Genomic DNA, 27,884 nt, shown 5'->3' on the forward strand with positions numbered 1-27,884 from the left:
CTCTCTTCGCCTCTGGATGAGAAGCTTCCTGAGGGCAGAGCCCTCCTCCTGCTGCGCTGCTGGTGCTCCCAACCACCCCTGGCTGAAGAGGACCACAGTGAGAAACTCAGCATTCACCAAATGAGTGAACTGCTGACTTTTTCATACTGTTCATGGGGTTCTCAAGGCAAGAATACTGAAGTGGTTTGACATTCTGTTCTCCAGTGGACTATGTTTTGTCAGAACTCTCCACTATGACCCATCTGTTTTGGGTGGCCTACACAGTGTGGCTCATAGTTTTATTGAGTTAGACAAGGGTGTGGTCCATGTGATCAGTTTGGTTCAGTTCAGTCACTCAGTCGTGTCTGACTCTTTGCGACCCCATGGACTGCAGCACGCCAGGCCTCCCTGTCCATCACCAACTCTTGGAGCTTGCTCAAACTCATGTCCATTGAGTCGGTGATGCCATCCATCCATCTCATCCTCTGTCATCACCTTCTCCTCCTGCCTTCAATCTTTCCCAGGATCACAGTGTTTTCCAATGAGTCAGTTCTTCGCATCAGGTGGCCAAAGTACTGGAGCTTCAGCTTCAGCATCAGTCCTTCCAATGAATATTCAGGACTGATTTCCTCTAGGATGGACTGGTTGGATCTCCTTGTAGTCCACGGGACTCTCACGAGTCTTCCCCAATAGCTTTGACTAGACGGTCCTTTGTCATGGCAAAGTAATGTTGGGTTAGTTTTCTGTGATTGTGGTTCTCATTCGTCTGCCTTCTAATGGATAATAATAAGAGGCTTACGGAAGCTTCCTGACAGCAGACACTGACTTTGGGGGAAACTGGGTCTTAGTAACAGGCAAATTTGGCCTTGGAATGCAGAATGAAGCAGGGCAAAGACTAATAGAGTTTTGCCAAGAAAATGCACTGGTCATAGCAAACACCCTCTTCCAACAACACAAGAGAAGACTCTACACATGGACATCACCAGATGGTCAACACCAAAATCAGATTGATTATATTCTTTGCAGCCAAAGATGGAGAAGCTCTATACAGTCAACAAACACAAGACCGGGAGCTGACTGTGGCTCAGATCATGAACTCCTTATTACCAAATTTAGACTCAAATTGAAGAAAGCAGGGAAAACCGCTAGACCATTCAGGTATGACCTACATCAAATCCCTTATGATTATACAGTGGAAGTGAGAAATAGATTTAAGGGCCTAGATCTGATAGATAGAGTGCCTGATGAACTATGGAATGAGGTTTGTGACATTGTACAGGAGACAGGGATCAAGACCATCCCCAAGGAAAAGAAATGCAAAAAAGCAAAATGGCTGTCTGGGGAGGGCTTACAAATAGCTGTGAAAAGAAGAGAGGCAAAAAACAAAGGAGAAAAGGAAAGATATAAGCATCTGAATGCAGAGTTCCAAAGAATAGCAAGAAGAGATAAGAAAGCCTTCTTCAGCGATCAGTGCAAAGAAATAGAGGAGAAGAACAGAATAGAAAAGACTAGAGATCTCTTCAAGAAAATCAGAGATACCAAGGGAACATTTCATGCAAAGATGGGCTCGATAAAGGACAGAAACAGAAGCAGAAGATATTAAGAAAAGGTGGCAAGAATACATAGAAGAACTGCACAAAAAAGATCTTCATGACCCAGATAATCATGATGGTGTGATCACTCATCTAGAGCCAGACACCCTGGAATGTGAAGTCAAGTGGGCCTTAGAAAGCATCACTAAAAACAAAGCTAGTGGAGGTGATGGCATTCCAGTTAAGCTATTTCAAATCCTGAAAGATGATGCTGTGCAAGTGCTGCACTCAATATGCCAGCACATTTGGAACACTCAGCAGTGGCCACAGGACTGGAAAAGATCAGTTTTCCTTCCAATCCCAAAGAAAGGCAATGCCAAAGAATGGTCAAACTACTGCACAATTGCACTCATCTCACACGCTAGTAAAGTAATGCTCAAAATTCTCCAAGCCAGGCTTTAGCAGTACGTGAACTGTGAACTTCCTGATGTTCAAGCTGGTTTTAGAAAAGGCAGAGAAACCAGAGATCAAATTGCCAACATCTGCTGGATCATGGAAAAAGCAAGAGAGTTCCAGAAAAACATCTATTTCTGCTTTATTGACTATGCCAAAGCCTTTGACTGTGTGGATCACAACAAACTGTGGAAAATTCTGAAAGAGATGGGAATACCAGACCACCTGACCTGCCTCTTGAGAAATCTGTATGCAGGTCAGGAAGCCACAGTTAGAACTGGACATGGAACAACAGACTGGTTCCAAATAGGAAAAGGAGTATGTCAAGGCTGTATATTGTCACCCTGCTTATTTAACTTATATGCAGAGTACATCATGAGAAATGCTGGACTGGAAGAAACACAAGCTGGAATCAAGATTGCCGGGAGAACTATCAATAACCTCAGATATGCAGATGACACCACCCTTATGGCAGAAAGTGAAGAGGAGCTAAAAAGCCTCTTGATGAAAGTGAAAGTGGAGAGTCAAAAAGTTGGCTTAAAGCTCAACATTCAGAAAACGAAGATCATGGCATCTGGTCCCACCACTTCATGGGAAATAGATGGGGAAACAGTAAAAACAGTGTCAGACTTTATTTTTTTGGGCTTCAAAATCACTGCAGATGGTGACTGCAGCCATGAAATTAAAAGATGCTTACTCGTTGGAAGAAAAGTTATGACCAACCTAGACAGCATATTCAAAAGCAGAGACATTACTTTGCTGACTAAGGTCCGTCTAGTCAAGGCTATGGTTTTTCCTGTGGTCATGTATGGATGTAACAGTTGGGACTGTTAAGAAGGCTGAGTGCCGAAGAATTGATGCGTTTGAAGTGTGGTGTTGGAGAAGACTCTTGAGAGTCCCTTGGACTGCAAGGAGATCCAACCAGTCCATTCTGAAGGAGTTCAGCCCTGGGATTTCTTTGGAGGGAATGATGCTGAAGCTGAAACTCCAGTACTTTGGCCACCTCATGCCAAGAGTTGACTCACTGGAAAAGACTCTGATGCTGGGAGGGATTGGGGGCAGGAGGAGAAGGGGACGACTGAGGATGAGATGGTTGGATGGCATCACTGACTTGATGGACCCAAGTCTGAGTGAACTTCGGGAGTTGGTGATGGACAGGGAGGCCTGGCGTGCTGTGATTCATGGGGTCGCAAAGAGTTGGACACGACTGAATGACTGAACTGAATTGGGTCTTGTTCTGATGGGCGGGGCTATGCTCAGTAAATCTTTAATCCAATTTTCTGTTGATGGGCGGGCTGTGTTCCCTCCCTGTTGTTTGGCCTCAGGCCAAACTACGGTAGGGGTAATGAACAGTGTCAGACTTTATTATTTTGGCTCCAAAATCACTGCAGATGGTGACTGCAGCCATGAAATAAAAAAACACTTGCTCCTTGGAAGAAAAGTTATGACCAAGCTAGACAGTATTTTAAAAAACAGAGACGTTACTTTGCCAACAAAGGTCTGTCTAGTCAAGGCTATGGTTTTTCCAGTGGTCATGTATGGATGTGAGAGTTGGACTCTAAAGAAAGCTGAGCACCGAAGAACTGATGCCTTTGAACTGTGATGCTGGAGAAGACTCTTGAGAGTCCCTTGTACTGCAAGGAGATCCAACCAGTCCATCCTAAAGGAAATCAGTCTTGAATGTTTACTGGAAGGACTGGTGCTGAAACTCCAATACTTTGGCCACCAGATGAGCTGCCTCATTGGAAAAGACCGTGATGCTGGGAAAGACTGAAGGCAAGAGGAGAAGGGGACAACAGAGGATGAGATGGCTGGATGGCATCACCGACTCGATGGACCTGAGTGTGAGTAAACTCTGGGAGTTGGTGATGGACAGGAAGGCGTGGCGTGCTGCAGTCCATGGGGTCGCAAAGAGTTGGACATGACTGAGCGACTGACCTGAACTGAACTGACTGACTGAAGATAATTAAGACCTCCTTCAAAAGGATTCCTGCACCACTGCTGTATTCAGTGCCCTGACCCGGCAGCAGAGCAGGCCTCCGCCGGAGACTCCTGCACACTCGCAGGTAGGGCTGGCTCAGTCTCTTGTGGGGACACTGTTCCTTTGTCCTGGCTCCTGGTACACACAAGGTTTTGTTCGTGCCAAGAGTCAGTCTCCCCAGTCCTGTGCAAGTTCTGTAATCGAACTGCACTGGCTTTCAAGGTCAAATTCCCTGGGGGTTCTCAGTCCCTTTGCCAGATCCCCGGGTTGGGAAACCTGTTGTAGGTCCTAGAACTTTCTTACCAGTGCGAGCATTTCTTTGGTATAACTGTTGGCAGCTGTGGGTCGTCCGCTCGGGAGCTCTGTAGTGGGGCCGATGGCGCCCTCCTCCGACAGGGCTCAGGCCACATGCTGCACGGCCCACGCCTGCTGTGGGCAGAGCCCGTGCCCCTGCGGCCGGCCCCTGCGGACCCATGCCTCCACAGGAGACGCGCCCACACTCAGAAGCAGGTCTGGCTCAGTCTCTGTGGGGTCTCTCGGTCCTGGTGCACCCAAGGTTTTGTTTGAGCCCTCCAAGCGCCTCTGGCAGATATGGGGTTTGATTCTAAATGTGATTTTGCCCCTTGCTCCTTGGAAGAAAATCTATGACCAAGCTAGACAGCATATTAAAAAGCAGAGACATCACTTTGCCAACAAAGGTCCATCTAGTCAAAGCTGCTGGTTTTCCACTAGCCATGTATGAATGACAGAGTTGGACCATAAAGAAGGCTGAGCACCGAAGAATGGTGCTTCCGAACTGTGGTGCTGGAGAAGACGCTTGAGAGTCCCCTGGACTGCAAGCAGATCCAACCAGCAAATCTTAAAGGAAATCAGTCCTGAACATCCATTGGAAGGAATGATGCTGAAGCTGAAGCTCCAATACTTTGGCCACCTGATGCGAAGAGCTGACGCATTAAAAAGCAGCGCACAAGGACCACTGCAGCGCCCGGCACGACGGAAGCACACAGCATGACGGGCATGTCAGCGCTGCTGACTGGCTTACCTTTTTTATACGATGGAACGTTCTTCTGCAACAACTTGCTAAGCTGTACTGTATTTAAATGTAGAAACCTCAGCTGTTCCCGCATTGGTCTTCGTTCTACAACTCGGAACATAAGACTGCCAGTGTTGCTCTTCGGAATCGGCAGACCCAGGCCTATTGAGAGTGTTGCAGCCAGATCAGTCTGTTGAACGTGCATTGGATGTCTGACATCACCTAGAAAAAAGAAATGGTTTAGGTGACAGGCCCTAGGACATGTGTGATGGTGAAGGTAGTCATTCTTAAATCTGACCTTCTACAAGTAATGTTAAATCAAATCACCCTGTGTGCTTCCTACTAACCACAACCTGGCCTAAAACAATCAAAACCACAGGATCTAAATCTACTCGTGCCTCCAGGTCAGACGGGATTTACCAGGTGAATAGAGGACATGTTAACAGACCATGCAGAAAGAGACTCCACAGGACAACTAACCAAACTCTTTAACAATCACGATAAAACAGGATGGGGATGGAGACTTGTAAGTTAAAGGAGACCTAGAGACAAGTCAACAACAACTGAAATTATTTTAAGAAGAATGTGAGCAATTCAAGCCTAAGGGTGCTCTTGAAAACTATGGAGGTTTTGGAGCTAAGTAACTAAGAGGAAGCTGGCAGCTTCTTGAGAGCAACAAGCTGAACCACAGGTCAGTTCCAAATGTATAAGCCAAGACGGGCTCCTCTGGTATCAGAACAACCTTAAAGACTGGCCTTAGAAAGACTCTTGCAAAGTTGCCCCAATGTGATGAGACTGGACCATGGAGAACACTGCTTATCAGCTGTCAGAAGTGAGGGTGCGGTCAGCCTGCAGTGAGTGGGGCCAGCAGCTGGGTGGGCCTGCCAGCAAGAAAGGCAGCAGTTCAGAGCCACCGTGGGAGGGACCATCACAGAGCTCTGCCTGGCTCCGCCAGTTCCCAGGCTGCAGCGCCCTCACAGGGATGACGGCAGAGATTTCATGTGTGGGGGTCAAGGTTTCATTGCAGTGGTCTAGTCAAAGTACTCAATAAATCAACCAAGCTAGGCTTCAACAGTACATGAACCAAGAACTTCCAGATGTTCAGGCTGGATTTAGAAAAGGCAGAGGAACCCGAGATCAAATTGCCAACATCTGCTGGATCATAGAAAAAGCAAGAGAATTCCAGAAAAAAAAATCTGCTTCATTGATTATGCCAAAGTCCTTGACTGTATGGATCACAACAAACTGTGGAAAATTCTTGAAGAGACGAGAATACCTCCTGCCTCCCGAGAAACCCGTATGCAGGTCAAGAGACAACAGTTAGAACCAGACATGGAACAGCAGACTGGTTCCTAATTGGGAAAGGAATACATCAAGTCTATATATTGTCACCTTGCTTATTTAACTTATATGCTGGGCTGATTAAGTACAACCTGGAATCAAGATTGTCGGGACAAATGTCAGTAATCTCAGATACGAAGATGACACCACCCTTACGGCAGAAAGCGAAAGTGAAAGTGAAGTCGCTCAGTCGTGTGCGACTCTTTGTGACCCCGCGGACTGTAGCCAACCAGCATCCTCCGTCCATGGGATTCTCCAGGTGAGAATACTGGAGTGGGTTGCCATTTCCTTCTCCAGGGGATCTTCCCGACCCAGGGATCGAACCTGCCTTGCAGGCAGACACTTAAACCTCTGAGCCACCAGGCAAGCCCTAAGAGCCTCTTGATGAGGGTGACAGAGAAGCGTGAAAACGCTGGTTTAAAACTCAACATTCAAAACACTAAGGTCATGGCATCTGGTCCCATCACTTCATGGCAAACAGATGGGGAGAAAATGGAAACAGTGAGAGACTTTATCTTTTGGGGCTTCAAAATCACTGCAGATGGTAACTGCAGCCACGAAATTAAAAGACGTTTGCTCCTAGGAAGAAAAGCTATGACAAACCTAGACAGCATATTAAAAGGCAGAGACATTATTATGCCCACAAAGGTCCGCCTAGTCAAAGCTATGGTTTTTCCAGTAGTCATGTATGGATGCGAGAGTTGGACTATAAAGAAAGCTGAGTGCAGAAGAATTGATGCCTTTGAACTATGGTGTTGGAGAACACTCTTGACAGCCCCTTGAACTACAAGGAGATCAAACCAGTCAATCCTAAAGGAAATCAGCCCTGAATATTCATTGGAAGGGCTGATACTAAAGCTGAAGCTCCAATACTCTGGCCACCTAATGCAAAGAGCTGACTCCTTAGAAAAGACCCTGAAGTTGAGAGGTTGAAGGCAGGAGGAGAAGGCGACGACAGAGGATGACATGAGTTTGAGCAATCTCCGGAAGATGGTGAAGGACAGGGAAGCCTGGCGTGCTGCGGTCCATGGGGTCACAAAGACTCAGACACGACTGAGCAACTGAACAACAAAAATAAAACAATGACAACAGGCCCTGCGAGGAGGGCTAGAGTTACTGCGATATAGCATTTAATGTTCGGTTTTCATCAAAAACGACATGCAATTATGCAAAGAAACAGGAGAGTATAGCTGAAAGAGACAGAAAAGAAAGCAGGCTGTACAAGCGTCTTGGGAAGGGTCCTTATGCCAGAGTTAATAGACAAAGTCTTCCAAGCAGTCACTGTAAATATGGGCAAAGAACTAAAGAAAACCAGGCAGATCTCCTTGCCTAGGAAGGCAGTAAAGGCAGATAGGATGACAGGGTCCCACCTTCAGAGATCATCAATAAAGGGTTGGGGGTAGATGGAAAGTCTGACGGCGAGAAGTGTAACTGAAATGAAAGCTTTACTATGAGGGCTCAACAGCAGATTTTCAACTGGCAGAAGAATCAGCAGAGACAGATCGGTAAAAATCTAATAGTTACACAATAAACAACTATACAATCTGAGACAGAAAGTCTCCCAAATTTGATGAGAAACATTAATTTACACATCCAAGAAGCTCAATGAACTCCAAGTTGGACAAATACAAACTACAAGGAGTGAAGCAAAACTAATTAGATTAATGGTTGATTTCTCATCAGAACCACAGAGGCCAGAAGGCAGCAGGACAGCATGTGCAAAGAGCTGAAAGAACCAGAATGCTATATCCAGCAAAACTACCTTTCAAAAAATCAAGGGGAAATGAAGACATCCTGAGACTAAAAAAGCAAAAGAGACAATTCATTATTAACAAACTCAGGACTCAAGAAACTAAGATCATGGCATATGGTCCCTTCACTTCATGGTAAATAGATGAGGAAAAAGTGGATTTTATTTTCTTGGGCTCTAAAATCACTGTGGATGGTGACTGCAGCCATGAAATTAAAAAGATGCTTACTCCTCAGAAGGAAAGCTATGACAAACCTAGACAGTGTATTAAAAAGCAAAGACATCACTTTGCCTCAGACTGTAAGGAGATCAAATCAGTGAATCCTACAAGAAATCAACCTTGAACATTCATTGGAAGGACTGATGCTGAAGCTCCAACACTGGCTACCTGATGCAAAGAGCCAACTCATTAGAAAAGACCTTGATGTTTGGAAAGATTGAAGGCAAAAGGAGAAGAGGGCAGCAGAGGATTAGATGGTTGCATGGCATCACCGAATCAATGGACGTGAGTTTGAGCAAACTTGGGGAGACACTGAACAGCAGGGAAGCCTGGTGTACTGCAGTCTGCTGCTGCTGCTGTTAGGTCGCTTCGGTCGTGTCCATCTCTGTGCGACCCTGTAGAGGGCAGCCCACCAGGCTCCTGTTCCTGGGATTCTCAAGGCAAGAGCACTGGAGTGGGTTGCCATTTCCTTCTCCGTACTGCAGTCTATGGGGTCACAAAGAGTGGGACACGACTTAGCGACTGAACAACAATCAACCTGCCTTACAAGAAAGACTAAAGGAAGTTCTTCACCCTGAAAGCTACTGACTCCAGGGTAATCTGGATCCACTTAAAAAAAAGGTAAAGAGCATCAGTGCAGGTAACTAGTTATGCTGCTGCTACTGCTAAGTCGCTTCAGTCGTCTCTGACTCTGTGCAACCCCATAGATGGCAGCCCACCAGGCTCCCCCGTCCCTGGGATTCTCCAGGCAAGAACGCTGGAGTGGGTTGCCATTTCCTTCTCCAGTGCATGAAAGTGAAAAGGTTCATATAGTTTATAATTATATAGTTATAAAAGATAGCATAAAATGTATTTTTCTCTTAAATTCCATAACAATCATATAAAACTATATGTATGTATGTATCAAACCGTGTATATATATATTGTCAGCCTACAACATATAGAAATGGCAGGTATCTGACAAACAGCAGAGCAGAGGTGAGTAGAAGGAAAGTTCTAGCGGAGAAAGAAATGGCATGGTAAGAAAATACACGTCCACACAAAAACTTGTTCAGAATCATTCACAGTGGAACGGAATGTTTCCAAAAAGTGGAAACAACCCACACATCTATCAGTTGATGGATGGAAAAACAAATGTGGAATATATATATAATGGAATGTTATTCAGCAGAAGGAAGGCATGAAGTCCTGACACCTGCTACAGGATGAATGAACCCTGAAAACATCACCCCAGTAGAAGAAATTGGTCGCACAAAACCATTTACTGTTGTTTTGTTCAGTTGCCAAGGAGTGTCCGACTCTTTGCGACCCCATGGACTGCAGCACACCAGGCTTACCTGTCCCTCACCATCTCCCGGAGTTTACCCAAGTTCATGTCCATTGAATCGGTGATGCCATCAAACCATCTCATCCTCTGTTGCACCTTTCTCCTGCCCTCAATCTTTCCCAGCATCAGGGTCTTTTCCAGTGAGCTGGCTCTTCGCATCAGGTGACCAAAGTATTGGAGCTTCAGCATCAGTCCTTCCAATGAATATTCAGGGTTGATTTCCTTTAAGACTGACTGGTTTGATCTTCTTGTAGTCCAAGGGACTCTCAAGAGTCTTCTGCAGCACCACGGTCACATAAGACCATTTGTTACAGGGCTCTATTTGTAGGGAACGCCCAGAAAAGGCAAATCTGTGGAGACAGGAAGATCAGTGTTTTCTGGTGCCTGAGGATGGGGATGATACTGGGTTGGAGGGAGCGGAGGTGACCAGTAAAGAGGTGATGCTATATCCCAAAATGGACACTAACGATGGCTAACCAACTCTGAATGAACTAAACGGCAGGTGTGGAGTGCTGGCTCAAAAAATAAGTTTGATAAGAACACAGACTATAACTACTCTCAAAGCAAACAAACAAGCCAACAAAACAAGGAAGAGCTTAGTGTGGGCACTGAGGTCAGCCATGTGAGTAGCCCATGCAGGCAGTCCCTAGGCACAGCCGCCCGGGCCCTTCCTAAACACGTCAGGCCTCCCAGGGAGGATATCCTTAAATGCCCATCTGAGCCATGAAACATCAGCAGTTAAGTTAAAAATAACCCTAAGATTCCTACAATATTAATGACAACAGGCCGGCCTCGCTGTCCCTGCTCTTCCTCAGACCATAAGCTCCGTCTACAGCGCCAGCACAGCGCCGAGCTGACTGCGGGTGCTCAGTGTCGTCTGCGGGATGGGTGGAGAGACGGATGCAGAGGGTGCATCTGGCCAGGGGCTCTCACTGAGGTAGACGAGCCCCACGGGACCCTGCCCGGCGTGTGCATGTGTCGGAGGCCAGTGCTCCCGTGCGTGCCGTGCACACTCACTGGAAGGCAGGCTCCAGCTGGGCACCCAGTAAAGGCTCAGGGGAGCCAATACCTGATGCCTTTGGAGTCAGACGTCTAAGAGGAGGTAGTGCTGTAAACAGACAAAAGGAAACAGGTGGAGCTTCTTCCCCAGCCAGTCCCTGCTCAAGTGGAAGATTCATTCATTCAGTATTTTCAGTACCCATTAAACACCAGGCAATGCTGAGGCCCAAGGCATATGGTGCTGCATTAAACAGACCTGGCCCTGCCCCACTCTAGCTCACAGTGAGAAGGCAGATGTACACAAACTGCACAGTTCACTCTGCGGTTATAAACCACGGTAAGGATGATGGTGGAGTGGATGGGTGCTGTGAGAGACGACCTCAGGGAAGGTGAGACCAAGGACGAGCGCATGAGCAAGCTGAGGGGCTGAGGAGGACGGGTCAGGGCGTATGAGGAAGAGCGTAACACCTGGAGGATGTGTGGGAGAGGCCAGGATACGATGAGGAATAGGGATGTGCCTCCAGACAAGGCTGTGAGGGAGGCGAGAAGCCTCACGTGGGGTCTTTACTTTATCCGAGGTTCAGCTTCTGAAAGGTGGTATGTATGGGAGCCTGGAACAGTCTGGCACAGGTGAGGAGCAGGGAGGGGGCAGACCGAGGCAGACGCCCAGGTTTCCAACCTGAAGAACTGTGTGAACGGCACCATCCGCTGACAGGGACACAGGGAGGGCTGACTGCAGGGGCGGTCATCTCATTTGCTCTCCCTGTGGGGGATCCGAGGGCGTCAGTAGGCAGTGGGGCTGACAGTTTGGAGGGTGAGGAAGAGGCACAGCTGGAGGATAAATCCAACAGGTGTGAGCCCACTCACGGCCCGTAAAGCCATGGAAGCGCGCGCGATCACCTCAGGGGAAAATGCAGAAGCAAACGGGAAGTCCAAAACAGAGGCCAGGGCGAGGGTGCCGAGCCAGCCAAGAGGGCTGCACAGCGGAGTGAGAGGTGGAGGGGACCCAACAGGCGGGAGCTCCCAGGACCAGGGGTCAGCAGAGCCAGTGGTACTGAAAAGTATCAGAGTGTCCACGGTGGAAGCAGCCGCGAGCTGATGGCTTGCACGTCCTAAAGGGAGGAGGCAGGGGTCTTGTGCAGGCCTGTGCTGAGTGAGGGGCCCGGCGTGCCTGGGTTGGAGAGCGGAGGTGTGTCTCAGTGCTGACAGTGGGCTCAGACAGTCCTGCTCTGAGTGGCCTTATGACTCTAGTTGACATCGCTATCTATTCAAGATAGTCTCAAATAATAGATTCTTTCTCTTAAGTTAGATTTTTTATGTTTCTCTCAATTCATACATGCAGTTCCGATGTCCCCGAGCCTCTGGCACTTTTTATCATTTAGGTTTCCAGGCGGTGACATTCATACCACACAATTCCCAAAAGGAACATCTGTATTTTAAGAATCAGGGCAAGAAACATAAACTCCAAATCCTGCCTGGTCCTGCCCCATTAATTTTCATTCTCATTATTCAGGGTTTTTCAAACTTACACAGCTTCTAACAATGTTTTTTAAAATTAAAATCAAAGTATAGAAAACAAAGAAATAAAGTACAGGCTTAAACTGTTAAGCATCCAAATCTCACCAGGTTTCCGTTCAAATGCAGAGCTGATTAGGACCAGGGCAGTGTTTACTTCCTCCATGGAAGAGGCTCCATGGCCCCCAGCTTCAGACATGCCATGATCACCACAGAGGGCCAGCAGACTGGGCAGCAGAGCCCCTCTCTCCTGTGAGGCGAAGGGAAAGCATTTCAGTTGTGCCCAGACTGGGGCGATCACATGATCTTGTTAAGAAAACTACTCCAGACGTCAGCTATGCTTTGCAAATAGTAGCTCTTTCTAAATGAGTTATTTTTATTATTTTTTCTAACCTATGAACTTACAGCCAGATTAAAGGGTCAAGGTCAAGTAATGTCATAAATGGGGACTTCAAAGCAGTCCAGGGGCTTCCCCGAGGGCTCAGCTGGTAAAGGACCCTCCCGCAATGCAGGAGACCTGGGTTCGATCCCTGGGTGGGAAGATCCCCTGGAGAAGGGAAAGGCTACCCACTCCAGTATTCTGGCCTGGAGAATTCTGTGCACTGAACAGTCCATGGGGTCGCAGAGTTGGCCATGACTAGGCGACTCTCACTTTCACTTTCTGGCAGTCCAGTGGTTAGGACTCTGCCCTTCCACTGCAGGGGGCTTGGGTATGATATGCGGTCAGGTAACTAAGATGCCACGCACAGCCAGAAAAACCCCCCAAACTAACAACAGTGACGTCCTAAGTCAGACAAGCGGGATTAAACGGAGGTCACGGAGCACAGGACAGTCTTCTTATCTGTCGCACACAGCTGCCCTCTGCCCCGAGGGCTCTGGCCAGTGGCCCCTGCGGCCCCGGGACGGACCTGCAGGCTCCAAGCTGCCCGTGCTGCATCCTTGCCTGGACACACCTTCATGCGTGGCTTGTTGGCCCTCCCACCCGCTTCCAGCCTCTGCTCACCACTCATGTGTCCTCAGAGCCTGCTCCGATCACGCCCTTCAGCATTTTGGCTTTTTTCTCACTTGTGCGCTCCCCCTGCCCTCTGTTCTGCTCGGTATTGACTACTGTCCAGGGTCCCTCTGACTCACTGATTATGCTCCCCGGTTCCCTCCTGGGTAGAGGCCAAGCTCAAGTGTCTATAGGCACAGGGACAGAAGGCATCCAGGAGAAATTATCTGGATGAACAGGTGGAGATACTAAGAGCCACTCTTTGGCAGGGCCGCTGGGTACCGTGCCCAGCACACGGCAGGTGCTACTGTACGTGAAGGGTGCCTGAATGCTGGTGGGCACGAAGCTCACGCAAGGTCCCCTGAGTTCACTTCAGAGGCTACACTTCCTCCAGGAAACACTGGCCTTGACATGCTCACCTCTGACAGCAGTGAGGTGTGGATCTTCATCAGGATGCCGTCCATCTCACTGAGCTTGGGCCCAATCAGGGGGCTGCTGGGGCCAGACGTGTGGCCGATGTGGTCCAGCCCGAGGTAGTGCAGGACTAACACATCCCAATCCTGCCTTTTTAGCACTTTATCCAAATGCCTTGTGACATTATCATCCACCTTTAAAGGGGGAAAGCACATATCAATAGCTTCCCTGATTTCCCTTGTGTTCACTCTTCAACGAAAAGTTATACGGTTATTTTCAAATCTAGTGGTCTTTTTTTAGGTACTCAGATTCATGGGAGTTTGCAAAGACCACAAAACAGAACAAACCTCCAAAATAAAAACTGTCTTAAAAAATGTTTGCATTAGATCAAGCTTTCATTAATATTTTTATGTCTCTAAGTTATGAACAGAACATATTATAATTTAAATGCACAAGGGTTGTTCTGACAACAATTCTGTAAGATCACTACTGGAGCATAAACTAAAGCTGACCAGATGACCAAGTTCCACAGGTACCCGGTTGTTATGAGGCAACTAAAGGCTAAGGGCAGTTGGGTAAGAGAGACCAGTACCCAGAGTTCAAGAAACCAGTGGAAGAAAGCTAAGGGCATATGTGTCCTATTAGAACGCTATTCAGGGAGGAAAGAGACACTCAGTGGTTCCCAGTCAAACAGCCCCCGACAGACCCATTAGCCTGGAGAGCCCTGACTCCTCAGATGGCCCTCCTCCCCTCCACTGGAGAATCTACCATGAAGAGAAGTACTTCTGAGTGGTCATACACAGGAAGGGCACTAACTGTTGTGTCGATACAGGTCACCTTCAGTGAAGCAGGGGGCCGAGCAAGTGGACCCAGCCGCGCCAGCTCAGACTTGTGGTGCCTCTGCCCCATGGGCCAGCTTTCTCACTGTGGGTCTAATTATGCTATTTTCCTCTTTGGAGGCTGCACACCCAGCACAGGGTCGATGCCTCTTGGGGCCAGGCTCACCCAGCACACTCATGCTGCCAACCCCATAAAACAGCTGTGAGGCAGGAGTCCTGGCAGACCACGGAGACCTCGGGCTCCGCCGTGCAGATGCTGTCAGAGCTCAGGCTGAGGGACTCCTCCTGGGAAGCCCTTCCTGACTGTTGGTACCCATCGACAGGCATCTATCTGGGCTTTAGGGTCAGAGAACTAAGCTCACACCTGTGTCAGGGTTTATGCTTCTGGCTTGGAGCTAATAATGGGAAGGAATAAGGTGTTTACTCTCCATACTATTCTTAATGTATTAATAAAAGCCACATACAACACAATGTTGCCCCTTGCTAAGAACAGGGTACCAGGCTGTCTCATTGGATATGTTTTTCTTAAAAACTGACCTCTGTATAATCTGATACAAAAAAAGAGGTTGTTCCGTCGTATTCCACGAAGTGCTTTGGAAATAATTTCACCCATGTTTCATCTCCATAAAAGATGATTCTTTTCCCAGCAGCTTTGGCTCGTGTGATCACATTGTCTTCCAGCAACGTAGGGGAATTGAGGTTCCTGACGACATCGATGAAGCCAGGGAGGCTCCCTGTCAGCAACGCCTGTAGGAGGGAGCACTCAGGAGTCAGTCCAGGGAATCTCCCCATGGTGTCCAGGTGTGGTGTGGTGATCAGGGACGGAAATGACTTGATGACTGAAGGAGGCAAGCATAAAGCTAAAGTGACCCCAGTACTGAAGGCTGGGTCAGTATTAGGACAAAGCAGGGCACAGATTCTGGGCAAAACCAGCAAACTAAGTAGTGAAGAACTGACCATATTTCAGTTAATGAGGATAGAGGCGGCGGCTGTGGGGTAGCCAGATGATAGCTGTGGTCAGAAAGGCAGCGATGGACTTTAAGAACTGAAGCAGGTGGCAAAGGGTGGCAAGAACGCTGTATATCCAAACTCACTGACTGGTCCTCACCTAAGCTTCAGATCTGACCCATGCAGCAAGCAAACTCCTGACCCTAACATCTAGCAATTCTATTGTCCACCCCTGAGAAAGAATAGCTTCCCACTCACCCAGGGAGGAAAGCAGCTTCTAAACAAGAATTCTCAGGAATTCTCACAGTAAACTGGCCCAGGGATGCTGGTAGGACACATTTCCCACCCCGTCCCCACCCCTCCCCCCCCGCCAACCGCTGCCAACACACCGTAATTCTTGAAAAAGTGGGTGGGTGTAACATGTCCTCACAACTTTCTGATACAGAGTTAAGTCAATCACTCCCCCAACCCCACCCCTGCACTTGAGCAGTCTAAATGGGTCACGGGTCTTTGGGATCTGGAGTGAGCTTGCAACCCAGAACACTGGCATCCAGGGACCTGTGTGATAAAAATAAATAGGAATCTGGACAATGTGAACAGTGTAACAATTCTGCCAAGACCTCTCTATCAGCAAATTAACAAAAATGAATTAATCTTGGACTTGGAGAGTGAGGAACTTGGCAAATCCTCTCCCCCAAGAGCAACGATAAATCTGGATACAACTGTCAAAAACAACCACGACAGGACTTTGAAAACTCAGTAAGGATATACACACTGAAACGTTCTTATTCAAAACAAACTTTCAAATTCCAGTAGAAGCTGTGAGTACTTGTGGTGTTTTATCATGGGCAGAGGTGACAGAATTCCAGCTGAGCTATTTAAAATCCTAAAAGATGATGTTGTTAAAGTGCTGCACTCAATATGCCTGCAAATTCGGAAAACTCAGCAGTGGCCATAGGACTAGAAAGGGTCAGTTTTCATTCCAATCTCAAAGAAGGGCAATGCCAAAGAATGCTCAAACTACTGTACAACCGTGTTCATTTCACATGCTGCGGCTGCTGCTAAGTCACTTCAGTCGTGTCCGACTCTGTGCGACCCCATAGATGGCAACCCACCAGGCTCCCCCGTCCCTGGGATTCTCCAAGCAAGAACACTGGAGTGGGCTGCCATTTCCTTCTCCAATGCATGAAAGTGAAAAGTGAAAGTGAAGTTGCTCAGTCATGTCCGACTCTTAGCGACCCCATGAACTAGCAAGGTTATACTCACAACCCTTCAAGCTAGCCTTCAGCAGTACATGAACTGAGAACTTCCAGATGTACAGGCTGGGTTTAGAAAAGGCAGAGGAACCAGAGATCAAATTGCCAGCAATCACTGCATCATGGAGAAAAGCAAGGGAATTCCGAAAACAAACAAACGGATAAACAAAAACACGCACACAAAACCCATCTACTCTTTTACTGAGTACACAAAAGACTTTGACTGCGTGGATCACAAAACACTGTGGAAAATTCTTAAAGAGATGAGAGTACCACCTTACCCACCTCCTGAGAAACCTGGACTGGTTCAAAATTGGGAAAGGAGTATGCCAAGGCTATATGTTGTCACCTGCTTATTTAACTTCTATGTAGATTACATCACGAGAAATGCCCGACTAGATGAATCACAAGCTGGAATCAAGACTGTCAGGAGAAATATCAATAATGGCAGAAAGTGAAGAGGAACTAAAAAGCCTCTTGATGAGGGTGAAAGAGAGTGAAAAAGCTGGCTTGAAATTCAACAGTAAAAAAACTAAAATCATGGCATCCAGTCCCATCACTTTATGGCAAATAGAAGGGGAAAAACTGTACACAGTGGTAGATTTTATTTTCTTGGGGTCCAAAATCACTGCAGACAGTGACTTTGCCAACAAAGGTTCATATAGTCAGAGCTATGATTTTTCCAGTAGTCCTGTATGGATATGAGAGTTGGACCATAAAGAAGACTGAGAGCCGAAGAATTGATGCTTTCGAACTGTAGTGCTGGAGAAGACTTCTGAGAGTCCCTTGGACAGCAAGGAGATCAGACCAGTCAATCCTAAAGGAAATCAACCTGAATATTCGCTGGAAGGACTGATGCTGAATCTCCAATACTTTGGCCACCTGATGCAAAGAGCCAACTCGATTAGAAAAGACTCTGGGATGCTGGGAAAGATTGAAGGCAAAAAGAGAAGGGGGCAGCAGAGGACGAGACGGTTAGATAGCAACACTGACTCAACAGACATGAATCTGAGCAAACCCTGGGAAACGGTCAAGGACAGATGAACCTGGTGCGTTGCAGTCCATGGGGTTGAAGAGTTGGGCATGACTTACTGACTGAAAAACACGTTCCCCTCTCGCATACTGAGCCATGAGTACCAGGAGGGGCCCATCTAATTTGGCGCTCCATCGAAAAGTCCCATGCCAGGTACAAACTGAAAATGGGGAAGGCCAGCGTCATGGCTCTCTGAGGCTTCAATGCTGGTTGTAGAAACACGGAACAGAAAACTTAGAAATGGAGTCTGGGGCATGGGATGATTGCTGCAGACCTCTGTGAGCTCCCACACATTCCTGGAATCTGGAAGGCTACGTGCATACATGGGATGAGTGTACACCCAGGAGAGAACAGAGAACTGTCTGGATAAGAGAGAGAGCTGTCTGTTCCTTCCAGCTGTTTGAGACTTGCTCAGACAGTAAGAGTTAGGGAGATGCATTAACTGCCTGAAGATGAGTGTGTGGCCCAAACCACACACAGGTCCCTTTGCCGAGGGCAGAGGCCACATCACGTGTGTGTTTAAGCATACCCTCTGACCAGGCATTGGGTCACTGCTCAGCCATGTTCACCTGGCTGCCCCTCAGGAAGACTAGCTTTAAACAAACAAACAAGAGCAGAGACCTCAGTGAGTGTACATCTCAGGATCTCATGAGAAACAGACTCTAGAACTAGCTTCAGCAAGCCAACAAAACAACAGTGGCGACCACCACCACTCCTGGGATGGGGATCAGAGCCCAGGGTTGCAGCGGAGTCACACGGATGTAGACGGCTGTTAAATCTCATCAAGTTACACTATACTGTGCTATATGAGAATTCCATCTCGATGAGGCTATTTTTCAAAACTTGACCTTTTCATCCTGGGATGGGGATCAGAGCCCAGGGTTGCGGCAGGAGTCACATGGATGTAGACGGCTGTTAAATCTCATCAAGCTATATTATACTGTACTATGTGAAAATTCTGTCTCAAAGAGGCTTTTTTTAAAAATTTGGCCTTTCCATCCTAAAAGTCTGCTCTCTAAAGGCAACCAGGTGCTTCAGATGAGCAACTTTTCACCCTTTGGTTCTGTGTGTGTGTGATCACAAATATATAAAGTACACATTTTATCAAAACGGTAACTATATAAATAATTCTGCAACTTGCTTTTTTCACTTAATCTTTCTAGAGAAAGCATACAGGTATTTCACTTTTTTTAAACAGCTACAGTACTCCAGAGTTTGGATGTACAGTATATTTATCCAAGACTGATTTAATGACCACTGCTTTAAAAAGCTTCCAGTTTGGACGTGCCATTGGAGCTGCGGTGTGAAGGCATAGTGTCGTCTAGGTGAGGCAAAGTGGGGCTTTCCAGAGTGAAACACGGCAAACTGTGAAAACCCCACTGTGAAAGGGGGTGGCACACGTGGGGAACGTGTGATCTGCTGGATAAAAGACACAGGATGGGGAAACGGGCTTTGATGAGGGTGAAGAGAGAACAAGGGAGGACCATGCACCCTGAGGCCTGAGTTAGGAGGCAGAGTGTGAGCCGCTGGGGGCTGTTGGGAGTAGAGCAGAGTGACCTATCTGTTCGGACAGGTTCTGGGTGAGAAGAGGTGCTGGCAAGGGTTTTACAGGCTGAGATCATAGCAGACTGGACGAGGGTGGCAGTAGTCCAGGCTGAGTCTAATTCAGTACAGTGTAATTCTGTACACGAACCGTGTACAGAGATCTGCTCACCGCATTTCTCGTGAAGAGTGTTATCATCAGCCTTTCAGTGTTTACAGTGTGCTGGACAGACTGTTTGGGTGCCTTCGATCTGATACTAGCAGAGGTAAGACTCTTTCATGTGCTCACAGCATTCCAGTCTCTTCCTGCGGATTCTTCACACCCTTTGTCCAGCTGCCACCACGCTGTTGCCTCTGACCAGACCTTCCTACGTGCTATGGGATTCACATCCTGTTTGCTGTGTAAACTGTACATAACTTCCCTCACTTATCGTCAGTTGACTTTTGTGTATAATGTCTTCCACCACTTAGGGCCGAGTCTGTCCATCTCTTCCTCTGGGCTTTCATAAGACACTTCCCTCCTCCTCCCACTAGCCTGAGCTCACATTTACATTTTCAAGAAGGGCAGGGACTAGCTGGCATCCCCTTCAGCCCAGGACACATGCAGGCAGCAAGCGAGTTACTGCTGAGAGCCTATGACTGTGAGGGAGTGCCCGGCTTCGGCTCCCTGGAGGCTTTCCTGGGGCTGCTGCGGTCTTGGGAGCAGCAGTGTCTTGTCTTCTGAGAATTGAGCAGGGCTCTGCAGAGGCTGCTGAGAGAGATTCTGGCCCGGGTACCTCACTCTTCAGTGTCACTGTGGACACACGTGGCCAGCAGAGGCTCTGGACACAGACACACACAGGCTTAGGCTCAGTTCCTGTGTCAGCTGTGAGATTTTCACCACCTCAAGGCTGCTTCCCCATCCGGGAAACGAAGAGAGTTGCGCCAACATCACGGAGCCTCGTCCGTGGGTTGTGGTCAGAGGGCAGAAAACAGTGCCTGTACCACGGGCACGCTGCAGCCAGTGGTAACTGCTCATTATTACAACTATAAGTTCCCCCAAAAGGAAAGGCATTCATAAGTTAGTTACAATGTTATACAAGTTACTGTATAACCTTGGCTTCCCTCATAGTTCAGTTCGTAAAGAATCCACCTGCAGTGCAGGAGATCGTGGTTTGATTCCCGAGTTGGAAAGATCCCCTGGAGAAGGGAAAGGCTACCCACTTGAGTATTCTGGCCTAGAGAATTCCATGGACTGTATGGTCCATGGAGTCACAAAGAGTCGGACACGACTGAGCTACTTTTACTTTCACTTACTGTATAATCTTAACACAGAATAGAATTTGAACATGCTACTAGGAACGTGCCTGGTGGCTCAGACGGTAAAGCGTCTGCCTGCAAGGCGGAACACCTGGGTTCAATCCCTGGGTCAGGAAGATCCCCTGGAGAAGTAAACGGCAACCCACTCCAGTACTCTTGCCTGGAAAATCCCATGGACAGAGGAGCCTGGTAGGCTACAGTCCATGGGGTCGCAAAGAGTCGGACACGACTGAGCGACTTCACTTTCACTTTTCACTAGAGACATCAGTCTTGAAATGTTAAAACTGTGTTTCATGACAATTGTATCAGCACCTCCAGATGAACTAAGTGGAAGCAGGGCAGGGTACACACTCTTTAGCGTGTGCCTTACCTGATCCTATCAATTCCAGAGCTGTAAACTGACTCCAGGATGGAGTTCCTGTCTACTATTTCCTCACTGGTGAAAAACGAGGACAAGAACCTCCAAGGGCCCACAACAAAACACTGGTTTGGTGAAATGAAACAAAGTGGAGATAGGAGGACCACACTGGTCAATGTGAAGGACTGAACAGAACCTAGAGCAGGAATGCTCATATACTTTTTTTTACAAAACCACCCAGATTTCTAGTAACACTTTTCCTATCAAAATGACAGAGGAATGAGATCTTTCCACACTTCTGCTGACAGGACAGACAGAGAATCAATGATCCTGATGGTCATGAGCCTGGATGCCTTTCTTTCAGCTTCCACAGGACTCTTCAGCAGAATGACTGCTCGCTGAGAAGCTGTTCCTGAGCAACCTAACTAGAGGGGGCCTCTACCACTGCCCATCACTCTCTTCATGTTCTCCTCCTCAATTTCTTCTGTAGCACTTACCACTTACTGAAACTGTTCTGACTATTTGTATACTTACATATTTTCTGTCCCCTCAATTATAAACTAAGCTTCATGAGTATAGGATAGTTGCTGTCTTGTTCTTCACTGAATCCCATGAAGGCAGAGATACTATTTTAAGAAAAAAGTTTTTGAGCCAATAAATAAAGCTTTACCTTTTGCTTTCTCTATAGTTCTTGAGTAAAGCACCAAGCATGTCAAGTCTCGCCCACTAGGCTGAATACCTGTAGGTGGTTTATACAGTAAAAGCAGACATATCTGCTGAGGCCAGGGCATGTTGATTTGGTCACTATATATACTAAAATACTGGATGAGTCATTTATTTCAGTTTGCTTCCTCATCCATAAAATCAAGAGGTTGAACTATATAACCCTAGAGGCTCCTCTCAGAATTCTAACTGACTCACTGATGATTAAAAACAGCAGGCTAGCAAAGAAGATGGTATCTCCTGGACCAGACTGGCCGAGAAGATCTGGCTCTAAATCTGTCATGCTTCCCATGAAGCATGAGCTCTGGCGACCTGACAGAGGGCATAAACCCTGAGTCTTAGTTCCAGTCTATCTGGAAGGCTTTGTCAGCATTCTATTGCCCCAGCCAGGAGGACAGCACCAAAGTAGTTTCCACTTAGCTAAAACTGGGACTCCAAGTAAAAGACAACAGAACATTCTTCTAAAGCTCTGAAGGAGCCAAACCATGATCTATAATATATTAAGCCAAACTGTTTACCTTGATTCGAGGCATAGTAACTGTAGGTGGCTTTGCTTCAGCCACAAAACTGAGAGACGATCCTTTTTCCACCAGATAAGTTGTGTAGGGCATAAATTTCACACCCTTTGATCCAAACACAAAATCATCTCTCAAGGCATCTATCAGCATAATAACAACTTTACTGAAGAGAGGTGGTGGAAGCTCGGTCCAGTTGGAACTGGCTCCTAAAGTGTTTGAAAAAGAAAAAGGAGATTGAATTTTACGTTCGTTTTTAGTATCCAGGGACTTTACGATCTGCTTTCTCCCTGGTTCTCCAGCACATGCGCCGTCACACCTACACATTCTGACCCAAAGGAAAGGGCCTGTTCTTGGAAAACAGCGCTGAGGTCAGAGGGTGGGTGCCAAGTAAGCTCAGGAGCCCCCATATTGAGGAGAGAGTTGTCCTTAGCATTGCGGGGTGTACTGACACTGGGGAGTTCCTTCTTGCAAGTCCCACAATGGGATATCAGGGAGCTTGATATAAACAGTGCTGCAGGAAACGGACGGGCGAGCATTTACAAACTGTCTTTCCATAGTTATTAGCTAGCCTTGTGTTGATTTTTTCCAAAACGCGAGTTCTTTTACCTACTTTTATTGCTGGGTATTTGAGGGCTCTACGCAGGGAGGTCTTTACTGGAAAAAACAGGCTCTTGGAGGAAAGCCACAGAAGACAACACGAGAGGTCGCAGGAATCTTACCTGCTGTGTCTTCCTGAGCAAAAAGCATGCCTGGAACAGGGAGTGACCCAAACATCTGCTCAGGGAAGGGGGTTGCAGTTCACTGGATGAGTACAGCTGGGGAGAGTCTTATTTTTTACGGGTACAGAGAGCTTACTTTGCGGTGATCAGGGACGAAGATCTTAGTGGGTCTGGTAGTTGTCCTGGCCACAAAGTTGTAGGATACAGAAAAGGAGGCTGGAGCGGCAAGAACGGTATCCTAAGAGGTTGGGATCAGAATGGAAGAGGCCCTCCCCGGGAGCCCCGGGAAGAAGACGAAGAGGGGAGGCTCGTAAGGGCAAAGTAGGGCCCCGGGAGCAGAGACGCTGGCGGGAGGGGGGGCGCAGTCGTACCAGCAGAGGGTTCGGGCGCCGGGGACTCTGCTTGCCGCTCCGTTCCGGAAAAGACGGGAGCCGGGAAGAAGCCCCGGAGGAAGAGCGCGACGCCGAGCACCTCGATCACGACGCAGCCGGCAGCGAAGGTCCCGGAGCCCAGCCGCATCGTGCCCACCCTCCGCGCCGAGATCCGGACTCCCGGGCACCGGGTCGCTTCTCGCCCAGAAGCAGAGGCTCTCGCCTCCACCGCCGCCGAGCGGGCGAGAGCCGGAGCGCCCGACAGTCCCTGCGTCCTTTCCGCGTCCGCCGTCGCGCCGGAAATACGCACCAGGGGTCAGCCGCTTCAGGAGAGGCGGCCCCGGGCTCAGACTGTACTTCCGGTGCGCTCCAAGTTGATGCTGTGAAAGAGCTGCGCTCAGCGTGCCAGCAAATGTGGAGAACTCAGCAGTGCCCACAGCGTTGGAAAAGGTCAGTTTTCATCTAAGAAGGGCTATGCCAAAGAATGTTTAAACTATCGCACGATTGCCCTCATTTCACATGCTGGCAAGGTAATGCTCAAAAATCCTTCAAGCTAGGCTTCAACAGTATGTGAACCGAGGACTTCCAGATGTACAAGTTGGATTTGGAGAAGGCAGAGGAACCAGAGATAATATTGCCGACATCCGTTGGATCATAGAAAAAGCAAGGGAACACATCTGCTTCACTGACTACAGTAAAGCCTTTGACTGTGTGGAGCAGACAAACTGCGGAAAATCCTTAAAGAGATGGGACTATCAGACCACCTTACCTGCCTCCTGAGAAATCTGTATGCAAATAAAGAAGGAACAGTTAGAACCAGACATGGAACAGTGAACTGGTTCCAAATTGGGAAAGTGCAGTTCAGTTCAGTCGCTCAGTCGTGTCTGAGTCTTTGTGACCCCATGGACTGCAGCATCCCAGGCTTCCCTGTCCATCACCAAATCCCAGAGCTTGCTTGAACTCATGTCCATTGAGTCGGTGATGCCATCCAACCATCTTATCCTTTGTCATCCCCTTCTCCTCCTGCCTTCAGTCTTTCCCAGCATCAGGGTCTTTTCCCAATGAGTCAGTTCTTCGCATCAAGTGGCCAAAGTATTGGCACTTCAGCATCAGTCCTTCCAGTGAATATTCAGAGTTGATTTCCTTTAAGATTGGTTTGATCTTCTTATAGTCCAAGGGACTGTCAAGAGTCTTCCCCAACACCACAGTTCAAAAGCATCAATTCTTCAGTGCTCAGCTTTCTTTATAGTCCAACTCTCACATTCGTACATGACTACTGGAAATACCGTCGGTTCAGTTCAGTCTGTCAGTCATGTCCGACTCTTTGCGACCCCATGAATCGCAGCACGCCAGGCCTCCCTGTCCATCACCAACTCCTGGAATTCACTCAGACTTGGGTCCATCGAGTCAGTGATGCCATCCAGCCATCTCATCCTCGGTCGTCCCCTTCTCCTCCTGCCCCCAATCCCTCCCAGCATCAAAGTCTTTTCCAATGAGTCAACTCTTGGCATGAGGTGGCCAAAGTACTGGAGCTTCAGCTTTAGCATCATTCCTTCCAAAGAAATCCCAGGGCTGATCTTCAGAATGGACTGGTTGGATCTTCTTGCAGTCCAAGGGAGCTTTGTTGGCAAAGCAATGTCTCTGCTTTTAATATGACGTCTAGATTTGTCATAGCTTTTCTTCCAAGGAGAAAGTGTCTTTTGCCCTTCCTATTGTTTTGTTGGGGCTTCTCCATTGCCCTTGAATGTGGGGTATCTTTTTTTTTTTTTTTGGTGGGATCCAACATTCTTCTTCTGATGGTGGTTCAGCAGTGAGTTGCAATTTTGGAGTTCTCCCAGGAGAAGATGAGCGCTTGTCTTTCTACTGTGTCATCTTTATATCATGCCAAATCAGGAAAGGAGTATGTCAAGGGTGTATATTGTCACCTGTTTATTTAACTTACATGTAGAGTACATCATGCGAAGTGCTGGGCTGGATGAAGCACAAGCTGAAATCAAGGTTTCTGGGAGAAATATCAACAACCTCAGATATGCAGATGATAGCAGATGATAGCTAATGGCAGAAAGCAAAGGGGAATTAAAGAGCCTCTTGATGAAGGTCAAAGAGGAGTGTGAAAAAGCTGACTTAAAACTCAACATTAAAAAAACTAAGATCATGGCATCCTGTCCCATCACTTCATGGCAAACAGATGGGGAAACAATGGAAACAGTGAGAAACTTAATTTTTTTAGGCTCCAAAATCACTGCAGATGGTGATTGCAGCCATGAAATTAAAAGATGGTTGTTCCTTGGAAGAGAAGCTGTGACGAACCTAGACAGCATATTAAAAAGCAGAGACATTCCTTTGCTGACAAAGATCTGTATGGTCAATGCTATGGTTTTCCCACTGGTCATGTATGGATGTGAAAGCTGGACAATAAAAAAGGCTGAGTGCTGAAGAATGATGCCTTCAAACTGTGGTGTTGGAAGGCTCTTAAGAATCCCATAGACAGCAAGGAGATCAAGCCAGTCCCTTGGACAGCAAGGAGGTCAAATCCTAAACATTCACTGGGAAGATTGATGCTGAAGCTGAAGTTACACCACTTTGGCCATCAATGCCAAGAACTGACTCATTGTAAAAGAGCTTGATGCTGGGAAAGATTGAAGGCAGGAGGAGAAGGGGACAACAGGGGATGAGATGGTTGGATGGCATCATTGCCTTGATGGACATGAGTTTGAGCAAGCTCCGGGAGATAGTGAAGGATAGGGAAGCCTGGTGTGCTGCAGTCCATGTGGTCACAAAAAGCTACAGAGATGGGCCAAGGGACCTGCTGGCTTCTCCCAGCCAAGGGCTGTGTCTGTGGCAGGAGGTCCTGGGCAGTCACTCTCCTTCCCAGATCAGGCAGGACTGTTAGGAGGCATGCTCAGCTCCACAGGACCTCAGTTTCCTGGCAGGCTGATGAGTCTACCCCTAGACACCACCAAGGCCTTTCCCCCTGAAGGCAACACAGGGACCAGCCTTTAAAGGAGCCCATGTCTGGTCACCTTCCTAGGAGCATACAGAGGCCACCACACATCCACCCCTGAGTGACCCACACGTTATAGACGAGGCTGCCTGCCTCCGACGTCCCCGTCTTGCAGGCTCCTGCCTGGCCCTCTTGAGATCCCTCATTCCCAGAGGGCTGTGGCTACTGCCCCTTGGTCTCTCCCACCTCTGCCTGCCCATCTGTCTTCCCCGAATCAGGACATTGCTCCCCCGCACAGTGCTCCTGGATCCCTGCCCTGGAGCTTGCCCCTGTGAACTGTGTTGACCGTGAGCATTTGTCACCCCGAGAGGCCCCCAGGAAGATGAATGAGCCTCGTGTACAGGTGGGTCACTGCTGAGCTGTCTGGGTTGAGATGAGGTCACTTGAGCCGTGTTCAGTGTGTGTGTGTGTGTATGTGGGGGGAGGTCCTCACAAGGGGGTTTGGACACAGATACATGGGGGACAAAGTGATGTGACAGCAGCAGTGGAGATGGGGTGATGGAACCCCAGGAGCTGGGAGGAGCATGGAACTGACCATCCTGAGAACCTGCGGGAGGAGTGGGCCCCCTACACTTTGACCTCAGGCTCCAAGACTAAGAGTAAGCGTGTCATGTTCCAGCCCCTCATCTAGTACAATGTGGGGTCCTGGGGTGGGCGAGTGGGGCCTGTGCTTGTTGAAATCCAGGATCATCTCTGGCCGCCTCCTTTTTGAGCACAAGCCCCACTCTTCCCTGGGGAGAGAAACCCAGGACCCAAGGTTCCTGCACCTTGCACACCCCTGGCATTGCCAGCTGCCCCCATCAGCCCCATCCCCAGGGCATTCCAGGCCCCATCTCGGAGCCGCAGTGTGAGTGGCTGTGGGCCAACCCCTATCCTACCCCTGGACTTGAGTGCAGTCACCTGAGAATTGATTCACCATTCTCCACACGCACCCCATATCACAGGACAGGTCATTGTTCCTAGTTTGGGGGTGTTGAGTGTGGTCCTTGAATCTGGACAAAGAAAACCCTCCCCAAGAGACAAGGGCACAGCTGGGCCAGGACGTCAACACTGCTCCCTCCCATCCTCCATGGAGTGAGGTCAGAGCCCCAGTGATGCCCAGGAAAGGGTGCGAGAGCCAGAGGAGTAGAGCATCCTGGGACTGCAGCCCAGTCACCAGCTCACTCCCCCAGAGAGAGCAGTGTTTTCACCAGCTGGGAACCAGCCAGGTGGAAACCCCATTCCAGTGTATCCGGTATTTATAGGCCCAGCCTTGGGGTGGGGGGATAGTCCAGCTTGAAGGAAGATGGATGTGCTCCAGTTCTGGACACTTGCTGTCCAAGCCCATGCATCGCTGTCCCTGCCCCATGCTCAGCCCCCATCCATCTGTGACCCTGTCCATCCCTGACCCTGCCCATCCTTGTCCCTGCCCATCCTTGTCCTCATCCATCCCCGACCCTGTCCATCCATGTCCCCGTCCATCCCTGCCCCTGTCCATCCCTGCCCCCATCCCATGCCCAGCCCCCATCCGTCTGTGACCCTGCCCATCCCTGACCCCGTCCATCCCTGCCCCCATCCATCCCTGCCCCTCACCCACCCCTGCCCCTGTCCATCCCTGACCCCACCCACCCCTACTCCCGTCCATCCCTGACCCTGTCCATCCCTGCCCCCATCCCATGCCCAGCCCCCATCCGTCTGTGACCCTGTCCATCCCTGCCCCCATCCATCCCTGCCCCCATCCATCCCTGCCCTCGTCCATC

At 48.5% G+C, this 27,884-nt stretch overlaps 1 protein-coding gene across 4 annotated transcripts in view; it reads right to left on the reverse strand.

The window, feature by feature from the left end:
- The window catches only part of PIGG (phosphatidylinositol glycan anchor biosynthesis class G (EMM blood group)), a 41,352-nt gene extending 17,955 nt beyond the window's left edge, over positions 1–23,397 (reverse strand). For 3 of the 4 annotated variants that reach the window (XM_068975033.1, XM_068975032.1, XM_068975035.1), the window contains exons 1-6: positions 23,142–23,397; positions 22,052–22,257; positions 14,912–15,121; positions 13,541–13,729; positions 12,239–12,380; positions 4,988–5,200 (exon numbers count right to left, since the gene is read on the reverse strand). In XM_068975033.1, the coding sequence (XP_068831134.1) occupies positions 4,988–5,200; positions 12,239–12,380; positions 13,541–13,729; positions 14,912–15,121; positions 22,052–22,257; positions 23,142–23,289 (1,108 nt within the window). In that variant the 5' untranslated portion in view covers positions 23,290–23,397. The remainder of the gene's footprint in view (positions 1–4,987; positions 5,201–12,238; positions 12,381–13,540; positions 13,730–14,911; positions 15,122–22,051; positions 22,258–23,141) is intronic. The other variant, XM_068975034.1, reaches the window with a different exon arrangement.
- Positions 23,398–27,884: the final 4,487 nt, after the last annotated feature.

This window comes from Capricornis sumatraensis, chromosome 7 (assembly GCF_032405125.1).
Source record: "Capricornis sumatraensis isolate serow.1 chromosome 7, serow.2, whole genome shotgun sequence".
NCBI lineage: Eukaryota > Metazoa > Chordata > Mammalia > Artiodactyla > Bovidae > Capricornis > Capricornis sumatraensis.